General features: G+C 49.8%; 2 protein-coding genes across 4 annotated transcripts in view; one reads left to right on the top strand and one right to left on the bottom strand.

Moving 5' to 3' along the window:
- JKAMP (JNK1/MAPK8 associated membrane protein) overlaps window positions 1-15,514 on the top strand; it is a 43,334-nt gene extending 27,820 nt beyond the window's left edge. Inside the window, exons 6-7 of the mRNA XM_075331172.1 lie at window positions 4,332-4,408; window positions 14,370-15,514. Of these exons, the coding sequence (XP_075187287.1) occupies window positions 4,332-4,408; window positions 14,370-14,588 (296 nt within the window). The 3' untranslated portion in view covers window positions 14,589-15,514. The remainder of the gene's footprint in view (window positions 1-4,331; window positions 4,409-14,369) is intronic.
- Window positions 15,292-16,275, bottom strand: part of CCDC175 (coiled-coil domain containing 175) — a 148,383-nt gene continuing 147,399 nt past the window's right edge. For all 3 annotated transcript variants that reach the window (XR_012727806.1, XR_012727807.1, XM_075331171.1), the window contains one exon: window positions 15,292-15,450. Coding sequence is in view for 1 of the 3 variants with exons in the window: in XM_075331171.1 (XP_075187286.1) it covers window positions 15,422-15,450 (29 nt within the window). In the remaining 2 variants the exon portion in view is untranslated. The remainder of the gene's footprint in view (window positions 15,451-16,275) is intronic.

Here is a 16,275-nt window from a genome sequence, read left to right as displayed (position 1 = left end):
GTCTGCGTTTGCGTCTTACGCTATCAATGCGGTCCTAGAATCTACCAGCCGCACCTCAATGGCGTCCGCCAATTCGGTAGTTTTGCGCAGAGCCTTGTGGTTAAAGGACTGGAAAGCAGATGCTGGTTCCAAAAAATGTTTAACCAGCTTGCCTTTATCTAGAGATAGACTGTTTGGCGAGCCATTGGCTGACATCATTAAACAGTCCAAGGGTAAAGACTCTTCCTTACCCCAGCCCAGATCAAGCAAACCTCAGCAGAAAAAATGGCAGCAGAGGTTTCAGTCCGTTCGAGGTTCGGGCAAGACACAATTCTCCTCGTCCAAAGGGACTCAGAGGACGCAAAGAGTCTCAGATTCCTGGCGGGCTCACGCACGCCCCAAGAAAGCAAATGGAGGAACCGCTTCCAAAGCGGCTACCTCATGACTTCCAGCCCCCCCCCTCCGCATCTCCGGTCGGGGGCAGGCTCTCCCGCTTTTCCGACATTTGGATGTCACAGGTCAAAGACCGGTGGGTGACAAACATTTTGTCTCGCGGGTACAGAATCGAGTTCAGTTCTCGTCCTCCAGCTCGGTTCTTCAGAACCTCCCCACATCCAGACCGAGCAGATGCCCTGCTGCAGGCGGTGGACTCCCTAAGAGCGGAAGGAGTAGTGGTTCCTGTACCGCCTCAGGAACAAGGGCGAGGGTTTTACTCCAATCTCTTTGTGGTTCCAAAAAAGGACGGCTCGTTCCGTCCTGTTCTGGATCTAAAGCTGCTCAACAAACATGTGCACGCCAGACGGTTCCGGATGGAAACCCTCCGCTCTGTCGTTGCCTCAATGTCTCAAGGAGACTTCCTTGCCTCAATAGACATCAAAGATGCTTATCTCCACGTGCCAATTGCTACAGAACATCAACGTTTTCTACGTTTTGTGATAGGAAACGACCATCTTCAGTTCGTAGCTCTGCCATTCGGTCTGGCGACAGTCCCCCGGGTCTTCACCAAGGTCATGGCGGCGGTGGTAGCAGTCTTGCACTCTCAGGGACACTCGGTGATCCCTTACCTAGACGATCTACTTGTCAAGGCACCCTCTCAAGAGGCATGCCAACTCAGTCTACATGCTACGCTGGAGACTCTACAGACGTTCGGATGGATCATCAACTTTCCAAAGTCGAATCTGTCACCGTCACAGTCGCTAACGTATCTTGGCATGGAGTTTCATACTCGAGCAGCGAGAGTGAAGCTTCCGCTGAACAAGCAGCGGTCCCTACAGACAGGGGTGCAATCCCTCCTTCAAGGCCAGTCGCACCCCTTACGGCGCCTCATGCACTTCCTCGGGAAGATGGTGGCAGCCATGGAAGCAGTTCCCTTTGCGCAGTTTCATCTGCGCCCACTTCAATGGGACATTATCCGCCAATGGGACGGGAAGTCAACGTCCCTGGACAGGAAAGTCTCTCTTTCCCAGACGGCCAAGGACTCTCTACAATGGTGGCTCCTTCCCACCTCATTGTCTCAGGGAAGATCCTTCCTGCCCCCATCCTGGGCAGTGGTCACGACAGATGCGAGTCTGTCAGGGTGGGGAGCAGTGTTCCTCCACCACAGGGCCCAGGGGACGTGGACTCCGCAGGAGTCCACCCTTCAGATCAATGTTCTGGAAATCAGGGCAGTGTATCTTGCCCTACTGGCCTTCCAACAGTGGCTGGAAGGAAAGCAGATCCGAATCCAGTCGGACAACTCCACAGCGGTGGCATACATCAACCACCAAGGAGGGACGCGCAGTCGGCAAGCATTCCAAGAAGTCCGGCGCATTCTAATGTGGGTGGAGGACACAGCATCCACCATATCCGCGGTTCACATCCCAGGCGTAGAAAATTGGGAAGCAGACTTCCTCAGTCGCCAGGGCATGGACGCAGGGGAGTGGTCCCTTCACCCGGACGTGTTTCAGGAAATCTGTCGCCGATGGGGAGTGCCGGACGTCGACCTAATGGCGTCCCGGCACAACAACAAGGTCCCGGCATTCATGGCGAGGTCGCGCGATCAAAGAGCTCTGGCGGCAGACGCATTAGTTCAAGATTGGTCGCAGTTCCGGCTCCCATACGTCTTCCCACCTCTGGCACTCTTGCCCAGAGTGTTACGCAAGATCAGATCCGATTGCAGCCGCGTCATACTCGTCGCCCCAGACTGGCCGAGGAGATCGTGGTATCCGGATCTGTGGCATCTCACGGTCGGTCGACCGTGGTCACTGCCAGACCGACCAGACTTACTGTCCCAAGGGCCGTTTTTCCATCAGAATTCTGCGGCCCTGAACCTGACTGTGTGGCCATTGAGTCCTGGATCCTAGCGTCTGCAGGATTATCCCAAGGAGTTGTAGCCACAATGAGACAGGCTAGAAAGTCGACTTCTGCTAAGATCTACCACAGAACGTGGAAGATTTTCTTATCCTGGTGTTCCGCTCAGGGAGTGTCTCCCTGGCCATTTGCATTGCCCACTTTTCTTTCTTTCCTGCAATCGGGGTTAGAAAAGGGCTTGTCGCTCAGCTCCCTTAAAGGGCAAGTATCGGCACTATCCGTGTTTTTTCAGAAGCGTCTAGCACGTCTTCCTAAGGTGCGCACGTTCCTGCAGGGGGTCTGTCATATTGTGCCCCCGTACAAGCGGCCGTTAGATCCATGGGATCTGAACAGGGTTCTAGTTGCTCTCCAGAAGCCGCCTTTCGAGCCTCTGAAGGAAGTTTCCTTTTCTCGCCTGTCACAGAAAGTGGCGTTTCTTGTTGCGATCACATCGCTTCGGCGAGTGTCGGAGCTGGCAGCTCTGTCATCCAAGGCTCCCTTCCTGGTGTTCCACCAGGACAAGGTAGTGCTGCGCCCCATTCCGGAGTTTCTCCCTAAGGTCGTCTCCTCGTTTCATCTTAATCAGGATATATCCTTGCCTTCCTTTTGTCCTCATCCGGTTCACCGGTATGAAAAGGACTTACGTTTGCTGGATCTGGTGAGAGCACTCAGAATCTACATTTCCCGCACGGCGCCCATGCGCCGTTCCGATGCACTTTTTGTCCTTGTCGCTGGTCCGCGCAAGGGGTTGCAGGCTTCTAAAGCCACCCTGGCTCGATGGATCAAAGTACCAATTCTAGAGGCCTACCGTTCTGCGGGGCTTCCGGTTCCTTCAGGGCTAAAAGCCCACTCAACCAGAGCCGTGGGTGCGTCCTGGGCATTACGACACCAGGCTTCGGCTCAACAGGTGTGCCAGGCAGCTACCTGGTCGAGTCTGCACACTTTCACCAAACATTATCAGGTGCATACCTATGCTTCGGCGGATGCCAGCTTAGGTAGAAGAGTCCTGCAGGCGGCAGTGACATCCCCATAGGGGAGGGCTGTTTTGCAGCTCTAACATGAGGTATCTCTTTACCCACCCAGGGACAGCTTTTGGACGTCCCAATCGTCTGGGTCTCCCAATAGAGCGCTGAAGAAGAAGGGAATTTTGTTACTTACCGTAAATTCCTTTTCTTCTAGCTCTTATTGGGAGACCCAGCACCCGCCCTGTTGTCCTTCGGGATTTTTTTGTTGTATTGCGGGTACACATGTTGTTCATGTTGAACGGTTTTTCAGTTCTCCGACGTTATTCGGAGTTAATTTGTTTAAACCAGTTATTGGCTTCCTCCTTCTTGCTTTGGCACTAAAACTGGAGAACCCGTGATACCACGGGGGGGTATAGCCAGAAGGGGAGGGGCCTTGCACTTTTTAGTGTAGTGCTTTGTGTGGCCTCCGGAGGGCAGTAGCTATACCCAATCGTCTGGGTCTCCCAATAAGAGCTAGAAGAAAAGGAATTTACGGTAAGTAACAAAATTCCCTTCATTCTACACAGTGGCCTAGTCTCTTATATACAGCATCTTAGAATGCCGTATATAAGAGCCCACTGGTGGTTGCCGCAGCTTATAGGCCGCAAATCCGGTGCCAGGTTCCCTTTTAATGTTTATTTGCTTAATGAAGGATATTTATTATCTTAGGCGCCTTCTTTAGAGGAAGGTCTGGGTTATAGCAGTGTATGTTATGACATGAGATGGCAGTATAATCCTGTGACACCTGTACTCGCCTTTTCTACACTGCGCTATTAATAGGAGCCCTCTCATGTGATGACGACTATTGTCAATGATATAGCCATATTCATACATATTACACCGCAGCGCTTCTTGTGGGAGAGAACAGCACAATACTTTCTACGTGTGTGGCGGGAATATGAGTCACATAATTCGGCATTGTTCATTCAGTTCTCGCGTCAGCCACTTCTGCTCATGTTTCTTACGTATAAAGGGATCTTCCATTGTCATTTATCATCTAACTTGTTCTTTCTTTTTAAGATTATTCCTTCCCGTACATCATTCTGGTGTTGTCGCTAATAACGCTGGCTGTGTATATGTCTGCATCAGAGATAGAGGTACGTACAGACTCGTATGATTGCACTGAAGATATCAGCAGCAGCGCTGCCTTTCTATATTGTCATCAGACATTTTGGAGTTTAGCAATTACCTTTCTTTAGTTCACACCTTTTGTATTCGGTGGACTTCAAATTGCATCTTGGTATATTTGTACTAAGTTATTATGGCCATCTTTGAGATTAGAACTTTCCTCTGAATTCAGCTCTAGTCTTACATCGATTGTGTATGGGAGAACTTCAAGTCAGCAAATGCAATGATTTTGGCAGGACTGGTCATCCACCTAACGTGTATAGTAACTGCCTGACAGATGATGTCAGGGAAGGAAAGGATTAAAGGGGTATGTCCATCTCCAAGATCCTATCCCAATATTTAGTAGGTGTAATAATAATAATACTAGAAAAGAGAACCTGCGGCACATTAACAACAATGCAGAGCCAACCACAATATAATAAAGGGTGTTGGACCCATACCACTCCACAATTCATATAAACATAGGAGGACAACGACGTACGTTTCGCAAAGGATTATGGTCGCTTATTCATGGGTAAGTGTGTCTAAATGTGTCTGCAAGACCTTTTTGTATCCATAGTGACGATCACATGATCGTCACTATATCCAACATATATGCAGACACATTTAGACACAACCATGAATAAGCGACCATAATCCTTTGCGAAACATACGTCGGGTCCTCCACGCGGAGCTCCTATCCCACCGGCTGGCTGTGTGCACTGGCGCCTTAGGTATATCCCATTACTTTTAACTTTTCCTTGATGGCGGTAAAACTCTTTACCCAGTGATTACTTATAGGTTATCTAGGGATAAGAGTGTATATCCAGTTACCACCGTTTGCCTCCCCACCGTACTACCTCATTTATATAATTAACTTCTATTTTTATATGTATTTATTGTTGTCACATGGAAATGCAAATTGTACTTATTTTTTAATATTTTGTTCTAATAAAATTGTATTTTAAACTTTTCACCTTAAAACTCCGTTGTTCTCCTATGTTTATTGTAATAATAATAATAGCAAATACCTCCAATTAGAAATGTAGTATAGTTCTCCTGATCAGACATGTCTCTAACCTCATGTGCAGGGAATTGCAGCTTAGGTATCCATGGTTACGACCACTCAGTGAGTTAGTTGCTCGTGGTCGTAACATAGATACCCAAGCTACAATACCCTTCAAGTGAGGTAAGACATGGTTATATCAGGAGAACATTTCTACATTTCTAATTGGAGGTATTTGCTAATATTATTATTACATTTACGTCATATTGGGATAGGATCCTGGAGATGGAAATAACATTAAGTTTAATCCTATTGTTGTCTGGGAAGATAAACTATTGCCAGATGAATCAACCCTCTGACCACCAAAAACATGAAGGTTCAGATGAGCTTAGCATTCATGTGTATGTAGGAGTCGGCCGAATAATTGTTAACGTCAATAGGCACCTTTTAAAGGGAACCTGTCACCAGTTTTATGGCCACCACCGGGCTCTTATATACAGCATGTTAGAATACTGTATATAAGAGACCAGGCCGCTGTGTAGAACGTAAAAAACACTTTATAATACTCACCTAAACCGGTCGCTGTGGTGGGCGGCGCTGTTCTCCGGGATCGGCGCCTCCTCTCTCGGCCATCTTGCTCCTCAGTCTTCTGAAGCCTGTGTGCATGATGCGTCCACGTCATACACATGCGCCAGCACTGAGGTTTTTTATGTTGTCACAGCGGCCTGGGCTCTTATATACAGCATGTTAGAATGCTGTATATAAGAGCCCGGTGGTGATGGCCGCAGCTTATAGGCCATAAAACTGGTGACAGGTTCCCTTTTTAAGGGATTATTCCCCAAATTGTAAGTGTGATGGGGGATAACTTAGTGATCGCTGGGGGTCCGACCACTGGCACTGACTGATTCTAGGAAGCACTCTCTTCAGAGCCCAACTCAAGCGGAGTGGATTAGAGTATGCTCGCCCTCAGCAACATTTATTGTCTAAAGGAACTGCTGGAGAAAGCCAAATACAGAGCTCTGTTATTTCTGGCAGTCCTGTAACCAATGAATGGAGCAGAGGTGCACATGCTCAGCCTCCACTATCCCTTGTGTGTGGGACTGCAAAGTACAGCGCCGCCAGCGTACTAGACCTGTCAGTCCCATAAACAATGGAGCGGAGGTGGAGAGTGCAGCTTTAAATCTATGTGAATGATGGGGGAATATAAGCTTAGATATCTCAATCAGTCCTGTACACTTTGAATGTAGCGGCAGTGCATGGATGACCGCTGCTGCTTACTAACAGGAGGATCTGGGACCCCCATTATTGTCATCAGGGGTCTCAGCAGTGGATAGAGAAAGTCCAGCTCACCATCACTGCTGACCACCTCCTGTTCAGAGCTCAGGCATTGCCTGAATTAAAGCAAATATAAAAGTAGAGACGTCCGGCTCTATGAACACATTCTTCCTTATAACTTGAAAATTTCATACATGTAATGTAATATCAGATATCATTTGTGATATCTGATGTCCCATGTATGAAATTTTCAAGAAATGAAGCATCTGTTCATTGAGCCGGACGTCTCTACTTTTAGATTTGTCCCAGAGGTGGACCCCTAATCATCTATGCATCACCTATTTTGCTGTTAGGTGATAATTTGATTATGGGACAACCCTTTAAGGCCCCTTTACGCTAAACAACTTACCAGCGATCCCAACAACGATACAACCTGATAGGGATCGCTGGTAAGTTGCTAGGAGGTTGCTGGTGAGAGGTCACACAGTCAGACGCTCCAGCGATCCCACCAGCAACCTGACCTGGCAGGGATCGCTGGAGCATCGCTACACGGGTTGCTGGTGAGCTGTCACCAGCAACCAGTGACCAGCCCCCAGCGATGCACTGAAGCGATGCTGCGCTTGGTAACTAAGGTAAATATCGGGTAACCAACCCGATATTTACCTTGGTTACCAGCGCACGCAGCTACACGTGCACAGAGCAGGGAGCAGCGCACACTGCTTAGCGCTGGCTCCCTGCTCTCCTAGCTACAGTACACATCGGGTTAATTACCCGATGTGTGCTGTAGCTACACGTGCAGGGAGCAGCGCACACTGCTTACCGCTGGCTCCCTGCTTTCCTAGTTACAGCACACATCGGGTTAATTACCCGATGTGTGCTGTAGCTACACGTGCAGGGAGCAGCGCACACTGCTTAGCGCTGGCTCCCTGCTCTCCTAGTTACAGCACACATGGGGTTAATTACCCGATGTGTACTCTGCTACACGTGCAAGGAGCAGGAGCCGGCACTGACAGTGAGAGCGGCGGAGGCTGGTAACGAAGGTAAATATCGGGTAACCAAGGACAGGGCTTTTTGGTTACCCGATGTTTACCGTGGTTACCAGTGTCCGCAGAAGCCGGCTCCTGCTGCCTGCACATTTAAGTCCCCTTTACACACTGAGACTTTCTAGCGATCATGCTGCACAGCGGGAAACAAAGGGCCAAAGAATGGTCCTGAACGATTTGTAGCGATCAGCAACTTCACAGCGGGGACCAGGTCGCTGATGTGTTTCACACACTGCAATGTCGCTGGGGAGGTCGCTATTACGTCACAAAACCGGTGACATTACAGCGATGTCGTTTGCGATGTTGCAGTGTGTAAAGCCACCTTTTAGTCTTAAAAGGGAACCAGTCACCAGGATTTTTGTATATAAGCTAAAGCCAGTGCTATACTGGCAGTATCAGGCTGATTCTATACATACCTGTATTGGGCAGCTCAGATGTATAGGTTTTGAAATCCAAAAAAGTAAAGTTAATAAAATTAGCTGCTTGTTGAGTGGCAGTTGCAATGGAGCAGATAATGTATAGAGGGAGGGGATAACTATGAATATATGATCTGCTCCAGTGCAACTGTCACTCAACAAGCAGCTAATTTTATTAACTTTACTTTTTTGGATTTCAAAACCTAAACATCCGAGCTACCACTACAGGTATGTATAGAATCAGCCTGATAGTGCCAGTATAGCACTGGCTTTAGGTTATATACGAAAATCCTGGTGATTGGTTCCCTTTTAAGTGTGTGTACCACAAGTACCGATCATATTTTCTTTATCGTTCCTATGGGAGACCCAGACCATGGGTGTTTAGCTTCTGCCTCCGGAGGACACACAAAGTACTACACTCAAAAGTGTAGCTCCTCCCTCTGAGCATATACACCCCCTGGAGAAACCAGATCTAGCCAGTTCATTGCTTTGTGTTCAGGAGACATACATCCACACATGCATTCTCATCTGATTTTTCATTTTTGGAAAGAGTTTGAAGAAAAGCGGGTCCAAGTCTGGACCCCCGGCATGTCCCTTCTCACCCCACTGTGTCGGCGGTGCTGTTAAGGTTGATTACAAGGCTGGAGCCTTACATGCCGCGCTCCTTCATCATCCCTCGGGCTCTGGCTTGAAGTGGGAGCCAGCACGGTTCTCCATGCTTGCAGGAGACCGGTCTCCATCCGCAGCCCTTCAGGATCCTGCTGGACGGAGCACTCATCCCCAGGGACCTGGCCCTGCGTCTCAGCAAGCTAAGTACCTGAGACGTTTATATTCTGGGGGTCCCTGTATTTTATTATGGTGGGAGAGTGTGCTGAGTGAGTTTTCTAACATTTCCGGCCGGTTCTCTGGCTTTCGCCTGAGAACCGCGCCGATGGTGCCTGCGCGCCGGCCGCACAGCTCAAATTTAGGCCCCGGCGTCGCCGGAGGCCTACTTTCGTTTTCACTGCCCTCGCATGTCATTCATGCAGAGGGACAGTGCGGCTCCGCCCAGCGGCCGATTTGCACAGGGGAGAGACACTCCTCTCTGAGTACGTGTCTCCTCCCCTGTAAATCTCTTTGGCCCTCCAGATCCCGCTCTCAGAGTTGGCCCCGCCCCCTCTCCTCGCTCCGGCGCCATTTTATCAGCGTTTTTCTCTGCGATCATCACTGGCTGCAGCATCCCTGCTGAGGTGCTTGGGGGTCCGGGCTTTGGGATCTGGACGGCACACAACACCGCTCCAGCGGTCTGGTAAGCCACAACCTTTGGTTGTGGGCCTCTGTATATACTCTCTGGGGGTCACTCTAGCAGAGCCCCTACTTCAGCAGCATGTCTCACACGAGGAGCAAGGCTCCAAAGCTATATTCAGTATGCACTGCATGTAAGCTCGTGCTGCCTGATCCGAGCACATTTCCACATTGTGATGCCTGCTCTAACCTGGCGGTGCCTCAGCGTGGAGTCTCACCCCCAGTGGTCTCTCAGGCTGCTCCTGCGGCTGAACCCCCGGCTTGGGTAGAATCCTTAACCAGGTCTATCTCCCAGTCTTTTGCCGACTCCATGGAACAGCTGTCCCGGACTTTGCTGAACATGCATCAGCCCCCTTCACAGGGTGCCTCTGCTGCTAGGGCTCTCTCAGCGGAGCTCACAGAGGATTCTTCATCTGGTCCCAGGCCCCGTCCTCCTAAGAGGAGACGTAGGGCTTCCTCCCCTTCCTCGCCCGCGGCTCTGTTTCAGAGGCTGACTCGCAGGACGAGGAGGATGCCTTTACAGGGGGCTCGGATGCTACCTCCATGTGCCCCATTGATCTGTCCGAAAATGACTCAGATGTTAGCGATTTGATTGCGTCCATTAATTCTGTACTGGATCTCAATCCGCCAGTATCAGAGGAGCAACCCTCTCTGGCAGAAAAGCACCAGTTTACCTTGCCTAAGAGGACAAAGAGTGTTCTTTAACCACTCCAGTTTTCAAGCCGCTGTGACCAAACCCAGGGCCTGTCCTGACAAACGCTTCCCAAAGCGTGGTTCTGATGACCGTTTTCCCTTTCCACCTGAGGTGGTCAAGGAGTGGGCTCATTCACCAAAGGTAGACCCCCCGGTGTCTAGACTTTCAGCCCGGACCGTGGTATCAGTGGCTGATGGCACCTCTCTTAAGGATTCCACTGACCGTCAGGTTGACCTTCTGGCCAAATCTGTATATGAGGCGGCAGGGGCCTCGTTCTCCCCATCTTTTGCAGCAGTGTGGGCTCTCAAAGCCATCTCTGCTTCTCTAGAGGAGATGCATTCCCTCGCCAGGGAATCTATGCCCGAGATGGTTGCCTTAACTTCCCAAGCTTCCGCTTTTTCATCCTATGCCATGTCTGCCATGCTGCAGCCCTCTCACCGCACTGCGGTGGCTCCGGCTAATTCCCTCGCTATCCGCAGGATCTTGTGGCTTCGAGAGTGGAAGGCAGATGCTTCTTCAAAGAAGTACCTTGCTGGGCTCCCTTTTGCTGGGACCAGGCTATTCGGTGAACAACTGGATGAAATTATTAAGGAAGCTACTGGCGGGAAGAGTACTTCCATGCCACAAACCAAAACCAGGAAACCTGTCCAGGGTAGGAACCAGTCGAGGTTTCGTTCCTCCAACTGGTCGTCCTCAAAGCCCTCGGCCTCGTCCACTAACTCAGCCAAGGACCAAAAATCCAACTGGCGCGTCCACAGAAGACCGCAGGAGCTGCTGCCACTAAGGCAGCCTCCTCGTGACTATCTGTCCGCGCCAGCAACGTCCTTAGTCGGTGGCAGGCTCTCCCACTTTGGCGACGCGTGATTTCAACACGTCTCCGATCAGTAGGTGTGGGATGTCATCTCCCACGGCTACAGGATAGAATTCTCTTCCAGCCCGCCAAACAGATTTTTTCTGTCAACTCCCCTCTGTTCCAAGGCCGCCGCCTTCTCTCAGGTTGTGGCATCCTTGAAGGCCAACGGAGTAATTGTACCGGTTCCCACCCGGGAACGGTTCAGAGGTTTCTACTCAAATCTTCCTAGTCCCCAAAAAGGAAGGTTCCTTCTGGCCCATCCTGGATCTCAAGCTTCTCAACAAGCATGTTCAGGTGCGGCTTATTCGTATGGAATCTCTGCGGTCAGTCATTGCCTCAATGACCCAAGGGGATTTCCTGGCATCCATCGACATCAGAGATGCCTATCTGCATGTGCCAATTGCAGTTTCACACCAGCGTTGGCTACGTTTCGCAATCGGAGAGGAACATTTCCAATTCGTGGCTCTCCCCTTCGGGTTAGCCACGGCCCCTCGAGTATTCACCAAGGTCATGGCAGCAGTGGTTGCGGTTCTGCACCTACAGGGGTTGGCAGTGATTCCTTACCTGGACGACCTTCTAGTCAAGGCTTCATCCAGCGCAGACTGTCAGCGGAGTGTCTCGCTCACTCTTGCCACTCTAGCCCAATTCGGGTGGATTGTCAATCTGCCCAAATCCACTCTGACTCCGACCCAGAGTCTCACGTACCTAGGGATGCAGTTCGAGACTCTTCCGGCACTTGTGAAGTTGCCCTTGATCAAACAGCAATCCCTCCAATTGGCGGTGCGCTCTCTGCTGAGGTCCCGCCGTTATTCCATCAGGCACCTGATGCAGGTGCTGGGTCAGATGGTGGCGTCAATGGAGGCTGTTCCCTTTGCCCAGTTCCATCTGCGTCCTCTGCAGCTGGACATTCTCCGCTGTTGGGACAAGCGGCCTTCCTCCTTGCACAGGTTAGTGGCTCTGTCGCCACAAGCCAGGAGCTCTCTTCAGTGGTGGCTTCGGCCTCTCTCTCTCTGTCTCAGGGACGCTCCTTCCTGGCTCCGTCCTGGGTGATTCTCACCACGGATGCCAGTCTATCCGGCTGGGGAGCGGTATGTCTCCACCACCGAGCACAAGGCACTTGGACTCCGTCCGAGTCAGCCCTCTCGATCAATGTGCTGGAAACCAGAGCCGTGCTCCTGGCTCTCCTAGCTTTTCACCACCTATTGGTGGGCAAGCACATCCGAGTCCAGTCAGACAACGCGACAGCGGTTGCCTACATCAATCACCAAGGCGGGACACGCAGCCGCCTGACAATGTTGGAGGTACAACGTATCCTTCAATGGACGGAGGACTCCAAGTCCACCATATCCGCAGTCCACATCCCAGGCGTGGAAAACTGGGAAGCAGATTATCTCAGCCGTCAAACCGTGGACAGTGGCGAGTGGTCCCTGCATCCGACAGTGTTTCAGTCAATCTGCCGCAAGTGGGCCACTCCGGACGTGGACCTAATGGCAAACCGTCACAACAACAAGGTTCCGATTTACGTGGCTCGCTCCCACGATCCTCAGGCCTTCGCAGCGGACGCTCTGGTTAAAGACTGGTCCCAGTTTCGGCTGTCCTACGTGTTTCCCCCTCTAGCTCTCTTGCCCAGAGTTCTGCGCAAGATCAGAATGGAGGGCCGTCGAGTCATTCTCATTGCCCCGGACTGGCCCAGGCGAGCTTGGTACCCAGACCTGCTCCATCTGTCCGTAGAGGCGCCGTGGCATCTTCCGGACCGTCCAGACCTTCTCTCACAAGGTCCGTTTTTCCTCCAGAATTCTGCGGCTCTCAGATTGACGGCGTGGCTCTTGAGTCCTGGATCTTGACAGCTTCTGGTATCCCACCTGAAGTCATCTCCACGATGACTCGGGCCCGTAAGTCTTCCTCTGCCAAGATCTATCACAGGACTTGGAAAATTTTCCTGTCCTGGTGTCGTTCTTCTGGCCATTCTCCTTGGCCTTTTTCCTTGCCGATCCTTCTGTCTTTTCTACAGTCCGGTCTGCAGCTGGGACTATCCCTCAACTCTCTCAAGGGACAAGTCTCGGCTCTGTCAGTGCTGTTCCAGCGGCGTATCGCCCGGCTGGCTCAGGTCCGCACCTTCATGCAAGGTGCGTCTCACATCATTCCGCCTTACCGGCGGCCCTTGGATCCCTGGGACCTCAATTTGGTTCTCACGGCTTTGCAGAAACCCCCTTTGAACCTCTTAGGGAGGTTTCTTTGCTTCGTCTTTCACAGAAAGTGGTCTTTCTAGTGGCCATAACGTCCCTTAGGAGAGTATCTGATTTAGCTGCGCTCTCTTCGGAGTCCCCTTTTTTTGGTTTTTCATCAAGACAAGGTGGTTCTCCGTCCGACTCCGGACTTTCTCCCTAAGGTGGTTTCTCCTTTCCACCTTAACCAGGACATTACCCTACCTTCCTTTTGTCCGGCTCCTGTTCATCGCTTTGAAAAAGCGTTGCATACTTTGGATCTGGTGCGTGCGCTCCGGATCTATGTGTCTCTCACCGCTGTTCTTAGGCGGTGCACCTCTCTTTTTGTGCTAACCACAGGTCGGCGCAAGGGCCTCCCTGCTTCTAAGCCGACCTTAGCCCGTTGGATTAGGTCCACCATTTCGGATGCCTACCTGGGTTCTCAGGTGCCTCCCCCGCCGGGGATCAAGGCACACTCGACCAGAGCTGTCGGTGCCTCTTGGGCTTTCAGGCACCAGGCTACGGCTCAGTAAGTCTGTCAGGCTGCCACTTGGTCTAGCCTGCATACCTTTTCGAAGTGCATGCTCATGCTTCGGCAGATGCGAGCTTGGGCAGACGCATCCTTCAGGCGGCTGTCGCCCACTTGTGAAGTTAGGCTCTGCCTACTTCTCAGTTTTTCTGTTTATTCCCACCCATGGACTGCTTTGAGACGTCCCAATGTCTGGGTCTCCCAGAGGAACGATAAAGAAAAAGAGAATTTTGTTTACTTACCGTAAATTCTTTTTCTTATAGTTCCGTATTGGGAGACCCAGCACCCTCCCTGTTGCCTGTTGGCAGTTTCTTGTTCCGCGTGTTATCACCGGCTGTTGTTGTAGACAGAGGCTCCGGTTGTTCCGGTGCTTGCTCTGTTTTTACTTGTGGGTGGCTATTCTCCTTCAGCTTTTGCACTAAACTGGCTAGATCTGGTTATCCAGGGGGTGTATAGGCTCAGAGGGAGGAGCTACACTTTTGAGTGTAGTACTTTGTGTGTCCTCCGGAGGCAGAAGCTATACACCCAATGTCTGGGTCTCCCAATACGGAGCTATAAGAAAAAGAATTTACGGTAAGTAACAAAATTCTCTTTTTAGTTTGATATCTTTTTATATATATTTTATGTTCTGATATTTTATTTTGCAGACTTTTAAGGATCTCCTGGTGAGGAAGAAAAGGCTGGTTGTTCTCTTCAGTCACTGGCTCATTCACGCCTATGGAATAATCTCCATTTCTAGAATGGATAAATTAGAACGGGACTTGCCTCTCCTGGCGTTGGTCCCGGGGCCTACTCTCTTCTACCTGATCACTGCCAAATTTACAGACCCCTCCCGGATACGTCTGGAAGAAGGTAGTGGACATTAACCTGGGGCGAAAATCCCAGGAAAGTGACCTGAAATCTGAAAGCCATGAGCTAAAATGTGGATAACTGAGACTTGTCAGTATGTCTGGACATCTGCAAAGGCACCAAAGGCAATACAATGGAGAGAGCCATGTTGTCGTCTGCTACTCTTTACCCTACGATTTCACAAGGAGCCAATGACTAACAAAAAAAAAAAAAAAATACTTGTTGCCTTCACAGGATGGAGCATTTAGTTTGTGAATAAGCCTTTTAATTTATGCATTTGGTCACTACTACGGCAAATATAACAGAGGGCCACGTTTTCATCAAAATGACTGGCTGCTTCCAATACATGCAAGTAACCAGGACACGTTATTAAAGCCTTTTCCCGTCATCTTCCTATAGACTGTGACACCTTCCATCCTCAAACAAAGCTGCACCCTAATAGTCATCATTAAGATAAGGCACCTAAAGTATTACTAGGGATGGAGGTACCGCCTGGTAGAGCATGCTAGAACTAGAGGACAACGGGATTTAGTAAAATGTAGACGTCTAATTCTGCAGAGCGCTAAAGTAGAGGAGCGGAGTATTTAAAGTAACCTCAAAACGCACACGGCCTTCTTCAGGATCTATGGGCAGAGGCCGTTTCTTCATATTGTGTCTTCTGAACCTTTGTAAAGTTTGATATTTATTTTTGACTTGTTTGTTTTGTGACAGACATACAACGGTAAGTGAATGGGATTTTATTTGTGTTTCTTTTATACTTTTGATTTCTGTAATATAACTTTTTTTGTTGGATGTGCCCGTAAAAAAAAAAAAAAAAACCTGCTTCAGGGAAAGGTTGGAGTTTTCCTGGTTAGTTGGAAGACGCTGTTGCTTTTTTTCCTGAAACGATAATGGAAAAATATGAATTTTATGAAAAATAAAATATTTCCGCAACCAATAAAAATGTATGACTTTTTTTTTTTTTAGAAAAAAATATAAATTTTTATATTTATATATATATATATATATATATATATATATATATATATATATTATGTTATTATTATTTATATATTAAGAAAATACATACACTTATTATTATTATATAATACTAGAAGGTGGCCCGATTCTACGCATCGGGTATTCTAGAATTTACGTATTGTGTAGTTAATGTATGATTTTTGTTATATATATAGATGTTGTTGTGTGTAGTTACCAAGTGTTTGTGTAGGGGCTGTACATGTTCTGGGTGTTGTCTGGGTGTGGCGGGGGGTGAGAGCAGTGTTGTTTGTGTGTTGCGTTGTTTGTGGAGCACTGTGTGTGTGTGTGTTGCGCGGTTTGTGTGGGTGTGTTTTGGTGGGAGGTATGTTTTGTGCAATGTGTGTGTTGTGCGGTATGTGCGTATATTTGTGTGTACCGCGCTGTTTGTGTGTTGGGTGTTGTGTGTGTGCGGCGTTGTCTGTGTGTGTGGGTGTCTGTGTAGGGCGGTGTTTGTGGTTCCCAGTGTGTGTGTGGTGTGTTGTGCAGTGCGTGTGTGGCGGTGTGTGTGTTTTGGGCGGAGATGTGCACCCCCCATCGTGCTCCATCCCCCATGCTGCGCACCCCCCCATAGTGCTCCATCCCCCATGCTGCTCTATCCCCCATGCTGCGCACTCCCAAACATGCTCCATCCCCCATGCTGTGCACTTCCCATCGTGCTCCATCCCCCATGCCGTGCACCCCCCA

Source organism: Anomaloglossus baeobatrachus, chromosome 12 (genome assembly GCF_048569485.1).
Source record: "Anomaloglossus baeobatrachus isolate aAnoBae1 chromosome 12, aAnoBae1.hap1, whole genome shotgun sequence".
NCBI lineage: Eukaryota > Metazoa > Chordata > Amphibia > Anura > Aromobatidae > Anomaloglossus > Anomaloglossus baeobatrachus.
This window is presented reverse-complemented; position numbering and strand designations above follow the sequence as displayed.